General features: G+C 39.5%; 1 protein-coding gene across 15 annotated transcripts in view; it reads right to left on the bottom strand.

The window, feature by feature from the left end:
• Positions 1 to 9995: 9995 nt before the first annotated feature.
• Positions 9996 to 14834, bottom strand: part of trip12 (thyroid hormone receptor interactor 12) — a 109536-nt gene continuing 104697 nt past the window's right edge. For 7 of the 15 annotated variants that reach the window (XM_033031928.1, XM_033031931.1, XM_033031939.1 and 4 more), the window contains 2 exons: positions 12480 to 12583; positions 9996 to 11408 (listed from right to left, as the gene is read on the bottom strand). In XM_033031928.1, the coding sequence (XP_032887819.1) occupies positions 11212 to 11408; positions 12480 to 12583 (301 nt within the window). In that variant the 3' untranslated portion in view covers positions 9996 to 11211. The remainder of the gene's footprint in view (positions 11409 to 12479; positions 12584 to 14834) is intronic. The other 8 variants (XM_033031937.1, XM_033031934.1, XM_033031938.1 and 5 more) reach the window with 6 other exon arrangements.

The raw sequence follows: 14834 nt of genomic DNA on the forward strand, positions 1-14834 counted from the left end.
GCTCTGATTTATAAAGGCCAGCACACCAAAAGCTTTCTTTACCACCCTATCTACATGAGATTCTACTTTCAGGGAACTGTGCACAGTTATTCCCAGATCCCTCTGTTCACCTGCATTCTTCAATTCCCTACCATTTACCATGTACGTCCTATTTTGATTTGTCCTGCCAAGATGTAGCACCTCACACGTATCAGCATTAAACTCCATCTGCCATCTTTCAGCCCACTCTTCCAACTGGCATAAATCTCCCTGTAGACTTTGAAAATCTACTTCATTATCCACAACCCCACCTATCTTAGTATCATCTGCATACTTACTAATCCAATTTACCACACCATCATCCAGATCATTGATGTACATGACAAACAACAGTGGACCCAACACAGATCCCTGTGGCACCCCACTAGTCACTGGCCTCCAACCTGACAAACAACCATCCACCATTACTCTCTGGCATCTCCCATTCAGCCACTGTTGAATCCATCTTGCTACTCCACCATTAATACCCAACCATTGATCCTTCTTAACCAACCTTCCATGAGGAACCTTGTCAAAGGCCTTACTGAAGTCCATATATACAACATCCACTGCTTTACCCTCATCAATTTCCCGAGTAACCTCTTCAAAAAATTCAAGAAGATTAGTCAAACAAGACCTTCCAGGCACAAATCCATGTTGACTGTTCCTAATCAGACCCTAATTCAGGACCCGAAACTTGCACATCATGTGATTGAGTTTGAGCTGGATGTCTTTGGCACGGTCCAGCACTTTCTTCAGATTAACGTCGTGCTCAGCCAAGTCGTGCCCGTAAACGAGAATGTCATCAACAATAAGGGCGCATGGATATCCCGCAAACAGTTGTTCCATCGTGTGCTGGAAAACCTCACTGGCAGAGTTGATACCAAAGGGCATTCTCAGGAATTTGTAACGGCCGAAGGGTGTGTCGAATGTAGTAAGGTCAGATGAGTCGGGGTCCAGCGGAATCTGCCAAAATGAACTTTTGGCATCCAGAACGGAGAACACGGATGCATTGTCTATTTGCGAGGCAACTTCCTCTACCGTTCGCATAGGGTAGTACAGGCATTTAATAGCTGTGTTGAGATCCCTGGGGTTTATGCAGATACGGATTTCCTCTTTGTTTTTTTTTTGTCGCAACCACCATGGTGAAAACCCAGTCAGAAGGGTCAGTAACTTCAGCAATGACACCCAGGGAGACCATCCGCTTGAGTTCATTGTGTACTGTCACACATGGCATGGGAACACAATATGGTGCTCGAACCACAGGAGTGACGTTGGGATCAACGGCAATGTTGTACTTGAGGGGCAGTTTGCCCAGCTCACCATTAAATAGTTCTCTGTAATGGGAGAGTATTTGCTGAGTGGGGCCCTGAGCAAGAAAGAGTTGATGGACAGCGTGGCCAAAGTATACTCGGCCTAGATTGTGGCATGCATTGATACATGTAGAGTTTCAGAATCCTCCTTGACGATATAAAACTTTAGTGTATGAGGCTGCGAGTCTATGATGCAGTTTAAATCAGTTGGTCCAAGCTTGTGTAGAACATCACCCCCCGGAGGCTCGAAGCGTGGCTGAGGCCTTTATAACATGTTCAGAATTACATATTTTTTTCAACTCAGATAATGAGATGTTGCATTTCACACCGGTATCTATCTTTGCAATCACAGACCTGTTATTCACAAACATGGTTACCTCAGGGTCAAGTTTCTCGTTAGAGCAAGGGAGGAGAGAGTGGATGGCTGAACTGTTATCTTCACTTTGGTACCTCAAGCTCTCGGCTTTCGTTATCAGCAGACTCATGTTGTAACAGGTGCAAACTCGGCCTTGAGACGGATTGAGTCGCATGGGAACAGTAACATTTTGCAAAGTGGTTGAATTTCTTGCAGAAATGGCAAATTTTACCCTAAGGAATACAGAACTCTTGACCCGGAGCATGTGACTAGTTACAATTAGGACATCGAGCAGCAGACCTTCGCTGCTGCCAGACATGGGAAGGCTGCGGATGCGGGTTATGACAGATGTCTGTAAGGTTAACACTATACTGGCTGCCCAGAGGTCACAGACTTCGTGTGAGAAGCTGTTATCTCAGCAACCCGACAGGTGTGTTCTGCTTGATTAAGAGATAGTTCAGTATTATGAAGCAATTCGCCTCTCACCTTGTCATTAAGCATACCTCTAACGAGTTTGTCGCGGATCAGTTCATCGCATAAATCTCGAAAATGACAGCGTGGAGCCATGTGTTTCAAGTTGCTAATAAAACATATTGGCTCGCCAACCTGTAGAATATGAACAAAAAACTTGGTACGTTCGATAACAGAGTTCAAGGGGAGGTCACATAGCTGTCTAAACTTTGCAAGTATGACAGCAGGGTCATCAATCGTTTCTGTAGGCACTAGAATCTGTCCGTTTGTGTCTAAAACAGCAGGCTCAAAAGTAAAACTGTCGGCACATTTCATTGTCTCAGGCACAGCCAGGTTTAGTAGCACAGAAGCACGTACATCTGGAGGATCGTTGCAATGAACGATACGAATGTAGTGAATGTAGTCGCGCTCGAAAAGGCGCCAGCGGTCAGCAATGTCAGTGTCAAAGATCAGAGGACTAAGACGGCGAGATGAGTTTGCCATGATAGAGAAAACAGGCACATAAAACAAATGTTATAAAAAAAACCCGATAAAAATGAACAGAGTAGGTAAGACTCACTTCTTGACACCATGTAATGAGTGGAGTCATACACACATCGAAATACAACAAATATTTAATAAAGTCCACTTACAGCATTGGTCTGCAGAACGTTACAGTACCTAACAGCTACTCAAACTGAAATATGCAAGCAAGCTCTTTGTAATATAAATCGCATATTAGGCTGAGCAACTAGTAACATGCACTACAATTGGTTAGTAGGAAATAACCAATCTAATAATAATAATAATAAATTGAAATCTACAATTTCCAATGCTCAAGATATTGTCTGTTACTTGTGCAGTTGAAATACCAAATGATCTTATTGAAGAATATTTGAGCAAGATGACCCATAACATTTTTTCCAAGTCTGTTGGTTTTCTAGAGCTGGGGTGGATTTTTGTAGAAATAAGTCATTTAATTGTAAAGCACCTCTTCTGCAGTGGTCCCTCAGGATAGTGGATGACTACTTGCATCCACATATTGCAGGTCCTGAGGTGACCAATGAAGTCCATGTAATAGCATCAAATTCTTCCATGGGTGGAGAAGGAAGCACCTGGTGGGGAGGTGCATAAATAGTTTGTGAACTGGTGCACTCCTTCCGTCAACCATGTGTGGCTTGTGTTCTCCGACACATCATCCCAAATGCTCCTTCTCACTTTTGGTTCCCGTGAATCATTGGTGATCCTTAACGTTCCAGTGAATTTGCAGGATATTGAGACGACAATATTGGTGGTATATTTCCAGAATCTTGAGGTGCTTTCTGTCGGCAGTGCTGGTCTCAGGCCAGACAGGACTTTGGTTGGGGGGGGGGGGGGGTGGGAGAAAAATCACTGTCCGTTTTCTTTCACCGAGTAGTAAAGATCGAGCTGCTCACCATTACATAATTCAGATGAACTAAGGACAGTAGCATTGCCTCAGAGTTTTGTTTAAAATCTATTTTTAGACAAAACCTACATTGCCATTGTAATAGATAGACATAACTTCTATATCAAGCCAATGCAATTTAGAAACATACATAGAAAGATGGATGTGCAAAGACTTGGAATACATTTCAATAGCTTTGCTTAGTTTCTAGCTCCAAGTCATTTATAAAACCTAATAGCATTAGGCTCAGTACTGCTCCATTTGGCATCATATTGGTGCCCCTTGCCAAGTTGACACTTCTGCATTCAGTTATTCAATGTTTTTTCTGAGGTAACCAATTTTCAATTGGCTGCATAAGCTTTCTTTTGATTCTGAGCGTGCTCATCCCATGCACCAATTGGTTGTGCAACACTTAAAATATCTTACCACAAACTAAATGTTACATGCATGGGATGTCAACTTTCAATGTCAAGTTTATAACATTGACTAATTCAATAATGATTTCAATAAAAATCTCCTCTTACTAAAATTATCTCGACAATTAATGTTTGCTCTTTCGATCTGTGCACAATTAGAATCATGGTAATACAATTTCATTGGTGATATGCAGAGCCTTTCTTGTGTGCTACATATTTCGACTGAAATAAAAACTGAAAATGCTGGAAGGTCAGGCAGCATCTGTAGAGAAATGTCTCAGATCAGAATTAAATTTCTGATTGACATATTTAGTCTTGTTGCCTCAATCTTTTTACATATACGTTGAAATGTGACAAGAATTGCTAATGTATTAATATCTGGGAAGATTTAATCAGATGAGAAAGTGCAACTCCTTTATTCAAATAGGGACCAAGTTAGCAGGATACGAAAGGCCGATGAACTTATCTGTGGAATTCTCTGGATGCTTTCAAGAGAGAGTTGGATAGAGCTCTTAAAGATAGTGGAGGCGGGGGATATGGGGAGAAGGCAGGAACGAGGTACTGAATGTGGATGATCAGCCATGATCACAGTGAATGGCTGTGCTGGCTCGAAGGGCCGAATGGCCTACTCCTGCACCTATTGTCTGTTGTCGTAGGGAAAATGTTAAAGCAACTATTAAAGATGTTATCACAGCAAAATTTAAGATAATCAAGCAAAGTCAACATGGTTTTGCGAAAATGAAATACTGTGATTAACCTATTGGCGCTAGTCATACAGCATGGAAACAGGCCATTTGGCCCGACACCACACAAACCTGTGGGGAACCATCGTATTAATTCCACCTTATACTGGTATATTACGGCATGTGTACTGAGACGCAGCGAAAAGCTTTGTTTGTGTGCTATCCAGTCAAATCTAACAATGCACAAATACAATCAAGCCATACACAAGTGCAACAAGCGATACAAAGAAAAAAATACCAGAGTGCAGAATATAGTGGTAGAACATTATAGCTTTTCAGTTGCAGAGAAAATGCAGGTCAAAAAAAACATGGTGTATAACAAGGTAGATTGCAAAATATGCGGGACTGTTAATTAATCTAATAACAGTGATGGAGAAGCTGCTTTTTGTGGGGAATCAAGAATCAGGTCTCAAAATAAGGGGTTGCCCATTTAAGACTGAGATAAGGCAGAACAATTTCTACTGGGTTGTCACTGGCAAGAACACTGCCGCTCAAAAGCCGATTTTTAAAAATATTTAAGGTAGTTATAGTCAGAGATATAGCAGAACTCATCCATGGCACCCAGGTTGCCTAACCCAACTAGTCTTGCTTACCTGTGCCCGACACATGTTCTTCCAAAACATTCCTATTCACGCACCTGTTGAAGTGTCTTCTAAATGGCACAATTGTACCTGCCTCCAACACTCCCTTTAGACATTAGAGATAGAACGCAGAAACAGGCACTTTGGCCCATCAAGTCCACATTGCCCCAGCAATCACCTCTCCCACTATTACTACCATAAACACTAGGGAAAATTTAGTTTTACAGAAGCCAATTAAACTAAAAACCTGTACCACAAAACCCATGTCTTTGGAGTGTGGGAGGAAACGAGAGCACCCTGAGAAAATGTATTGGGGCAATGCATTGATCATTTGTTAATGGACAGAATGCAGCAGGAACAAACAGGCCATAAAAACAATTCAAGAAAGCAGGTTGTAACACAAGTTCCACAAGGAACTGATCTGTGAACAAGTCTCAGACATATACAACTGACTAATTACTTAAAGGCACGCACAAAATGCTGAAGTAACTCAGTGGGACAGGCAGCATCTCTGGAGAGAAGGAATGGGTGACGCTTTGGGTCGAGACTAAAGTCCGAAGAAGGGTCTCGACCCAAAACGTCACCCATCCCTTCCCTCCAGAGATGCTGCTTGTCCCGCTGAGTTACTCCAGCATTTTGTGTCCACCTTCGATTTAAACCAGCATCTGCAGATCTTTCCTACACATGACTAATTACTTACTTCAGAGGAATGGAGCCAACTTTGCGAATGCCACAAAGCTAGAGTAGTGAACCAGACAAGTCACTGTAGGACTGAACCGCATTCCACTAGGATAATCTACAACCCAACGGTATTAATACTGAATGATACCCTCCCTCCCCAACCCTGGTTCACCTACATTTATCCCATCACATTAGCCACCCAGGTCCTTTATACTGATCTTCCATCCCATATTTCATTTTTCCCAACCCCCCCCCCCCCCATCCTTTTAGCTTTACATTTCACTCATGTGACACCTCGTTTCCTTTTCACACCTTGCCTTTGTCATATACGCCACTTACCTGCATCCATCCATCCATCACTTGACAAGCTTTGCCCAAACCCCATCTTTCTTTAACCAGTTTCCTCCCCCTACTCCAGTCTGAAGAAGGGTCCCGGCCCAAAACGTCTTCAGTCCATTCCCTTCGCAAGTTCAGGCTGACCAGCTGAGTTCCTCCAGCACTGTTTTATTTGCTCACGCCATAACCAGATCTGGACTAGATATTAGATTGGTTAGCAAAATCTTATACCATAAGTGTAGAGTTCTCTGAAAAGACTGGACTAAAAAAAATTACATGTTCTTGTACACAAATGAAAGACTAAAAATGCAACTTAAAAAAACACGGTGAATTGAAAAGAAGCACCAGTAACTTTGCAGCAATTCTAAAGGAACGAATTAACTCCTGCTAGTGATATGGACACCCAAGATTACACCTGGGATTCTGCAGGAGCGAGATAGAGAATTCAAAATATTTATAAATCTTACAAAACACTGGTCCGAACTGACCACCCATCTATCCTGTCACTGGAGCCAATGCAGGCTCCCCAGCCAAGGGGAAAATCTTCCATTTAGGTTAGTTAGGTGTGACCCGGGGTGCTTTGTAACTTTGTCAGTGGCGTAGGTGGCCGCTATTTGCATACATTGTGTATGCAAGCAAATAATCTCACTGTGCTTAGTCACATGTGACAATAAAGTATTCCTAACCAGATATTTCTTTACTCAAAATCTTTTGAATTCTAATTTAAGGGCTTGGATGCCCAATCATCAAACATGTTCAAGACAAAGGTAAAAATGGCAGATTATTTATTCCAAGGGAGTGGATATGACTCAGCTTGGAAAGGAGACGGTTAATCAGCCTTGATACAAAGCTTGAGGACATGAGCTATTTCTGCACCTTTTGACATTAACAAGCACCGTTACACTTGCAATATTCCCAGGTATTAAAACAAATTGAATTAATTAATTTACATTAATACCCAAATTTAAAAATGCTCACCTAGATACCAGGTAATTCTTTCAATTGCAATGCTGACACTTCTGTCCATCCAAATTTAATACAGCATTTGTAAGGGACAATCTATTTTTTACTGCTGCATCTATATGAACTAAATGCTTCATATGCACATCAGTTGAACTTTTTGGATGGGTACGGGAGATCAAACTGATGTTAGCAGAAAGGACCAATTGGTGGTGCTCAGAGATGAAGCAGCAACTGTGAAAATGGTAAATACCTACACTTGGACCCAACAGCACCTTTTGACGTGCGATTACTACATCTTTGAAATCTTGACATCGCTTATTTCCAGACTGACTACATGGTCCAAAGGAAACACTAAATTCTAGAATCACAACACTTTCACAAGTTCATAACATGATCTAGCATCACTTCTGACAGATGGCATAATCAAAAATTAGGTAATGCAGGTAATTGAAATCGAACAGCAACCACTTCAAGCATAGTTATCATATTTATCTCTCCATCAATTACTGCAAGCAATGTAATTGATAAAAACCTAAATAAGTTCACAATATTTATTGTATCCAGCCAAGTTATGATGCAGAGTATTTTTGAATAGTAGGCAGATTAATGACTTGACCTCGTTTCATTTCTCTAGGGAACGAGACAACCTTCATTTTTCTCTTTCAAATACAACTGATATGAGGACAAACTTTGAACCTGTCTTTTATGGCATACCGAGCACCAGTAAATAAAGAGCCAAATAATTATTTTCAAAACAGTTGCTAACGTGTCTTCAACACAGCCTTCATTGCTCCACTTATCCCAAAATACTTCAGCAAACTCATTTCACATTGCAGATGTGAAAAACAGAACATCTTACACAGAGCCATTTCTGGAAACAATTAGAGCCAGCTAAATTGTACACATTAAATCCTAAAGCTTCCTATGAATCAACATTTTAATTAAATAAAAACTCAAGTCTAATCAAGAGATTAAACCAACTATTGGCTATACACAAAGATATTTTACAATACCATGGAGTTCAAAAACAGAACATTTTGTATGCTTTCCTTCCCACTCACTGCATGTGCATTTAGAAACCAGTTTTGCATTATCGCAATTTAAAAACAAATTCAATGGGAAATTGCACAAATTCCTCGTTCAACAACAACAACAAATAAATAAACAAATCTGATGTATTAAATCAGAATTGCAGAAATAGGTTCCTAGAACTATGAAAACATTCCGGTGATTGAATGACTTTCTCTTGAAAGATAGTGTATAGTAAAAACCACGAGTTTAAACAAATGTTCATTGTTATCCAATTTGGATGAGGTTTTATGTTCAGTGTAGCTTCTATAACCCTTTTATTACAGGAGATAAAATATGAATAGTATTCAATTGCAAATGGAAGTGGTGGGAAAAATGATCTTATTGTCAAATGCAATGGACTATTTAAATGTTAAAAAAATGGACATTTTTAGATCCATTAATTAACACAAGATATTCTGTTCAGTCGATTCGACATTTAAACAGGATACATTACCAAAGTGAACATGATGGCATTGGTGCTTCCTCATACTTTAAAACAGCAAATCATTACTCCTTCTGATATAGGAAGCAATAATCTGATTGGGTTTGCAATATGTCATTTCGGGTTTTTAATATTTGTAAACTAGCAAGGAACAAAAAGGTAGCTCAAACAAGCAAACTATGGGATGAAGCAACAAATCAGTGACTGAAGTAGGCAGCATGTTTCAACTGTTCTGCAAGCACAAAACATTTCACAAAATGATGAAAACTAACAAATAGACTGAATGGGTCATGTATTAAAAGCCTATTTGAATTATTTACAAGTAGTAATGCAAAATAGAGAAAGTATGAGGTAGTATTTTAACTTAAAGTATTCATCCAAACTTTCTCTTCATCCTCCGCTTAACCCTGTGGCAAATGACAACCTGTGCAAGTAGAATCCAGAAAAGGCTATTTCTGCAGCTATCGTTCAAGAGCAGTTTCTGCAGTGGCATCAACCTTACTTCACAAAATGATTTTGGGTGGTTGCCAAATGACTCAGCCACAAGGCAAGGTCTTTCCTGGTTGTAAACCAGAAGTTGTACCATTCACTGAGTGCATTAATGCAACTGTACAAGTGAAATATTTGCTCAGATAGCAAGCATACCAAAACGTTTTGGGGTTTTTTTTGGGGGGGGGGGGGGGAGAAGAAATGGAAAGTTATGCTCAAATAACTTCAAATCTTGTTCTTGCCATCTTTATGATTCCCTTGTACAGAATTGTATTTTGGAAACGGAAATTCAAACTAATTTTTGAGCGTCATACTAAAGTGACCAGGAGTTAGAGGCAGACAGAGAGTGAAGGTCAGCAAAGTAGTTATTAAACCAGACCACTTTAATTTTGGTTATTTATTAATGGATATAATTTACTTCTTTCCCAAATTCGACCAACTTCTCCCAGTCAGATCCCTCAAAAAAAAAAAAATCAAATCTCCACACTAATGAAGGATAGAATTCTTAAACATTTGGTTTTTTTTAAACATAAAATGAGGGCCACTGAAGGCAATAGTCCTCCAAGCATTACAACCACATCAAATATTTCCACCTTTATTTACTCAAACTCCCATCACTATTTTTTTTTTTTTTTTTTTTAAAAAGACACTTTGGCACTATCACTGAATTAGAAATGTTTGGTTGCTGAATACAAAATAATTATACAAAAACTGAGTCAAACATTTTATTTATTTATGTTCAGGTAAAAACATTAACCTGATGAAGTAGTTATTGCAGATTTCAGAAACCAGCACATGAACAGTTGGACAGAGCATTGTTTACAGGGTGCACTATCCTTATCAAACCAAGAGAGCTCAACTATTACTTTTGTTCAAAGCTAGCAGTGCAAAAACAATTAAGTGAACTACAACAAGGTAAATTAAACAAGATAAAGCAACTGTCCAACTATAACAGCAAGTGGAACTTTTCTTTTAAAGTTTTACACCCTTAAATAACAGACTAACCAGCTTGACATTGGTTTAAACTACCGAATTTAAGGGGATTAAAAAGAAAAAGTTTCCTCAGTATTGTTGAGAATTGTTGCCTGAAATCATTCTGTAAACAATTCTAGTGTGTGATTAAAGGCTTCTGCCAACAGTTCTATTGTTTCACAATAAAACTATGGGCAAGTACTAGAATCTGAATATTGTAAAGAGGAATAAATTTTAGACTATGATACAATTGAGGGCGATGTCGGTTAAGTAAAGCTTAAATCTTCAAGCTCCCACCTTAACCTATGGTTGCATCGTGGGGTTAGGAAACATCACACACAAAAGCAGAACCCTATGTTACATCACACAAGTGCAGATGAGTTAAACAGAAAAAGACAAACCAGATGAAGGAGAGGGTGAAGATTGACAAGAAAAATGCAAATGACACTAACCAGAGGTTAAATTATTTTATGCAAGGTATAAGCGAGTCATTTCTGTATGTTTGTACATATTAATCTTTGGAAACAAAAAAAAAAATCACCAGAAATGTAAGCTCCAGATGGATATACACACCAATATCAAACTGCACAGTGACATTTTATTGTTCCGTCATCCTGGAAGATAAACATCCCTTTCTTTTGAATTTGAATACCACACAGCAAAAAAGCGATTTAAAAACTGCACCCAAATAATTGTTAAATTAACAAGAATTTCTTTAAGAATTTATTTGTTTAAATCTTGCATTAACTTTGGGGTCTTTTTCAATTTCAGTCCGTAGGGGCTATTTTAATAAATATACCATCCATGTCTTTTTGTTGAAGAATTGTAGCATACCAAGCCATTTCTACAACAGGTACGCCGTACACATTGCCTTGATGCAGTGATATACTTAGAAAATAAATCATGATTTTTGTCATTTGTTGTAACAGGCAGCTTGAAGATTCAGATGCTGTGATCAGGAGAGATGGAACGACTGCTGCCCTTCTCTGGCAGCTATTAAAAGTTTTTCACGCATTATGTCGATACTGGAGTAATCTGGCAATTTGAGATAATTAACACAGGTCATTACAGAGGGTAAGAAATCATCAGGGTTTTCGGTAGACTCAAAGGTCTTGCGGACAATGGTCAGTGGAGGGTTCAAACTCCGAAACCCTGCAAACAAAAATCCAAAAATTTAAGTTTCAACAGAGCAAACTCAAATCTACCGTGAATCTGACAGAATGGTAAATTTAAGGTTTAAGCTATGCTCCAAAATAAAACATGGATATAGACTTAATTGTTTTTCACACACAAATACATCCAAGTGGCAGTAATTCTTTATACTAAGTACAACCTTTTAGGATTATTAATGTCATATGTCCCAAGTTACAGCAAAAAGCTTTGTTTTACATGCTTCCAATTAAATCAGAAAATACTGTACATAACAAGCCAATCTAGAGTACAATAGGTGGAAGGGTACTTTCCAATGGGTGATTTGCTCTTTCCCATTCCAGATAATTTGGCAAAGTCAAAAAGAGGGAAAAAAAAAGAATAATAAAGTCTGAGGATGGATCTGGCTGTATCGATCAGGAATGAGAGGGTGAGGAATAGAATCTTTACACATGCAGCATGCCTCTGCTGCCAAAAGATAACATTTTGCTTAGTATTGAGCACTTTGCTCAAGTCAGAAATGGTCCAGTTTCACTACAAAATCTTGCACGGTGTTTTCAGCAGCAAGTGCCATTTCACAAATGGAATAGTAATCCAAAGCTGTGTTTGTTAACTAAAGGAGTTTATCGATTCAGGAGGCATTAGAAGAATGGGAATTTTAAAATTAAGCCAAAGCAGGAAGGGGTGTTGATGCAAGGGTGCAGGCAAAGTTTTGGATGAGCTCAAGTCTATAGTTTGGGAGCAAGGTCAGTATTGTGTGCTTTGCTTGAATCAAGTCTAGAAATGACAAATGCACAGATACAGCATACAAGATTGTGGCATCATGGAGGCAGAGATAGACAGTGATGGGGCCTCAAGGCTCACGTGAATATCAAAGGAATATGTCGGACCTCTGTATTGACCAGGGAAACTGCAGTAAAGAATTACATGCCTTCATTTTCTGAAGGCATTGGGAAATTTGCTCCAAGCAATAGACAAAGTGAGAATTTTACTTACAAAGTTTACAACTATTAAAACCTCAATGTTTATTCCAAATGGAAACCACAACCCTGGAAGTGTTAAAAGCAAGCTTACCTCCTACAGGAAGTCGGGGACTTCCAGTTACAAATTGAAGAAATAGTCTTTGTTGCTCACCATCAAAACTACTGAGTATTTCAAAGAGAAACTTCACTGCACGGCTGCGATTTAAAAAAGACAACATGGATTAAATTGAAGTAGACTTTTCACTATGCCCTCTCCAGAAATAACTAGACAAAATGAGAATAAGTTGCTCAGTACAATCACACGGCACTGCAATTTATACAGTTTCAGCACTGTTAAACCCAATCAACCCATGAATCAATTCTTAAGAAAAAGCTTTAAGAGTTACAAACTTCAGTTCTTTTTATATACCATGGCATCTATTGCAAACGGTGACTGGGAAGAATAAACCAGTTGTAGTTCTTTGAATATCAAGGCTTTTGTTAGTTCATAACAAGATAGAAGCCAGCAGGCTTCATCTGCAAATCTAAACATCAAACGTTTCACACCATTTTTAGGAACAACCTCAATGCTGCACGCAAAATAAAGACCAATTAGCTTAAACACAGGGTATCAAGAAAATTAACAGGACACTTCTATCAACGATATACCCCCAAAAAGTCAAGTAATTGGAATCTGTGTAGCATAGGGTCAAAGGGAGAGTCATGAGCAACTTTGCCAAGTTCCTTTGCTGTCGTAACAGATTAGGTAGAAAGTGGTGATGCCATGGGTATATTTGGCTTTCCTTGAACGGGACAGTTACTAATCCAAGTAGTTGGCTTATGACTCAAGTTAAGGTACGAAGTTGGAGGTTAAATAACAGAATGAATTTCAATTTGGCTACAAAAATAGCATGGAAATAGGCCTGACATCACACTGAGTCAGCATTGACCATCAAAAACCTAATTACACAAACAATTCTTATTCACCTGCCATTCCCATCATCTTCAAACATCTCAGAGGCAATATACAATGGCCAATTTATCTATCAAATTGCTTGTCTTTGGGATATGGCATGGATCTAGAGCAAATGCATAAAACCCACAGTCAAAGGAAGAACTTGAGACTCACTAAAGTCAGGAGTGCTTCCAGACGATTGGAAAATTGCAAATATTACTCTGCTGTTCAAGAAGAAAGTGAGGCAGAAGAATGGAAAATATAGGCCAGTTAGCCTGACCAGTGGTTGGTAAGACTATTGAGTCTATTATAAAGAGGTTTCTGCCTACTTAGAAGAGCACAATAATAGGCTGAAGTCAGCATATTTTTGTGAAAGGGAGATAGACTGAGTGATACAGTGTGGAAACAGGCCCTTCGGCCTAACTTGCCCACACCGGTTAACATGCCCCAGCTACACTAGTCGCACCTGCCTGCGCCTGGTCCATATCCTTCCAAACCTGTCCTATCCATGTACATGTCCAACTAGTTTTTAAACAATGAGATAGTCCCAACTCCAACTACCTCTGGCAGCTTGCGCCATATACCCACCCTCTGTGAAAAAGATCTTGCCTAACATAGAAACATAGAAACTTGTTGAAATTATTTGAGAAAGTAAATAGCAGGATAGACAAAAGAGAGTCAATGGATGTGGTTTACCTAGATTTTTAGAAGGCATTTGATAAGGTGCCACACGTGAGGTTGCTAAAGATGATGGGAGCCCAAGGTATCAGAGGGAAGATTCTAGCATGGATAGCAGGTTGGCTGGATGGCAGAAGGCAAAGAGTGGCAATAAAGGGGGGCTATTTGGCTGTTGTTGACCAGCGGTATTCCACAGGGTTTCGTGCTAGGGCCACTACTCTTCACGGTATATATCAATGATTTGGATGAGGGAATTGAAGGCTTTATGGCTAATTTTGCTGATGATACGAAGATAGGTGGAGAAGCAGGTAGTGTAGAGAAAGCAGGGAGTCTGCAGAAGGACTTGGACAAGTGGGGAGAGTGGGCTGAGAAGTGGCGGATGGAATACAAAGTGTGCAGTTATGAATTTTGGTAGTAGGAATAAAGGCGTAGACTATTTTCTAAAAGGGGAGATAATTCAGAAATCAGAGGTACAAAGGGATTGGTGCAAGATTCCCAAAAAGTTAATATGCAAGTCAAATTGGTAGTAAGGAAGGAGAATGCAATGCTAGTATTTATTTCAAGAGGGCTAGAATACAAAAACAAGGATGTAATACTGAGACAATAGGTGCAGGAGTAAGCAATTTGAGCCAGAACCGGCATTCACTGTGATCGTGGCTGATATCCACAATCAGTACCCCGTTCCTGCCTTCTCCCGATATCCCCTGACTCTGCTATCTTTAAGAGCTCTATCTAACGAATACTTTATAAGGCACTGGTCAGACTGCATTTGGAGCATTGTGAGCAGTTTTGAGCCTCATATCCGATGAAGGATATGCTGGCGTTGAAGATGGT

This window comes from Amblyraja radiata, chromosome 13 (genome assembly GCF_010909765.2).
Source record: "Amblyraja radiata isolate CabotCenter1 chromosome 13, sAmbRad1.1.pri, whole genome shotgun sequence".
Classification (NCBI taxonomy): Eukaryota; Metazoa; Chordata; class Chondrichthyes; order Rajiformes; family Rajidae; genus Amblyraja; species Amblyraja radiata.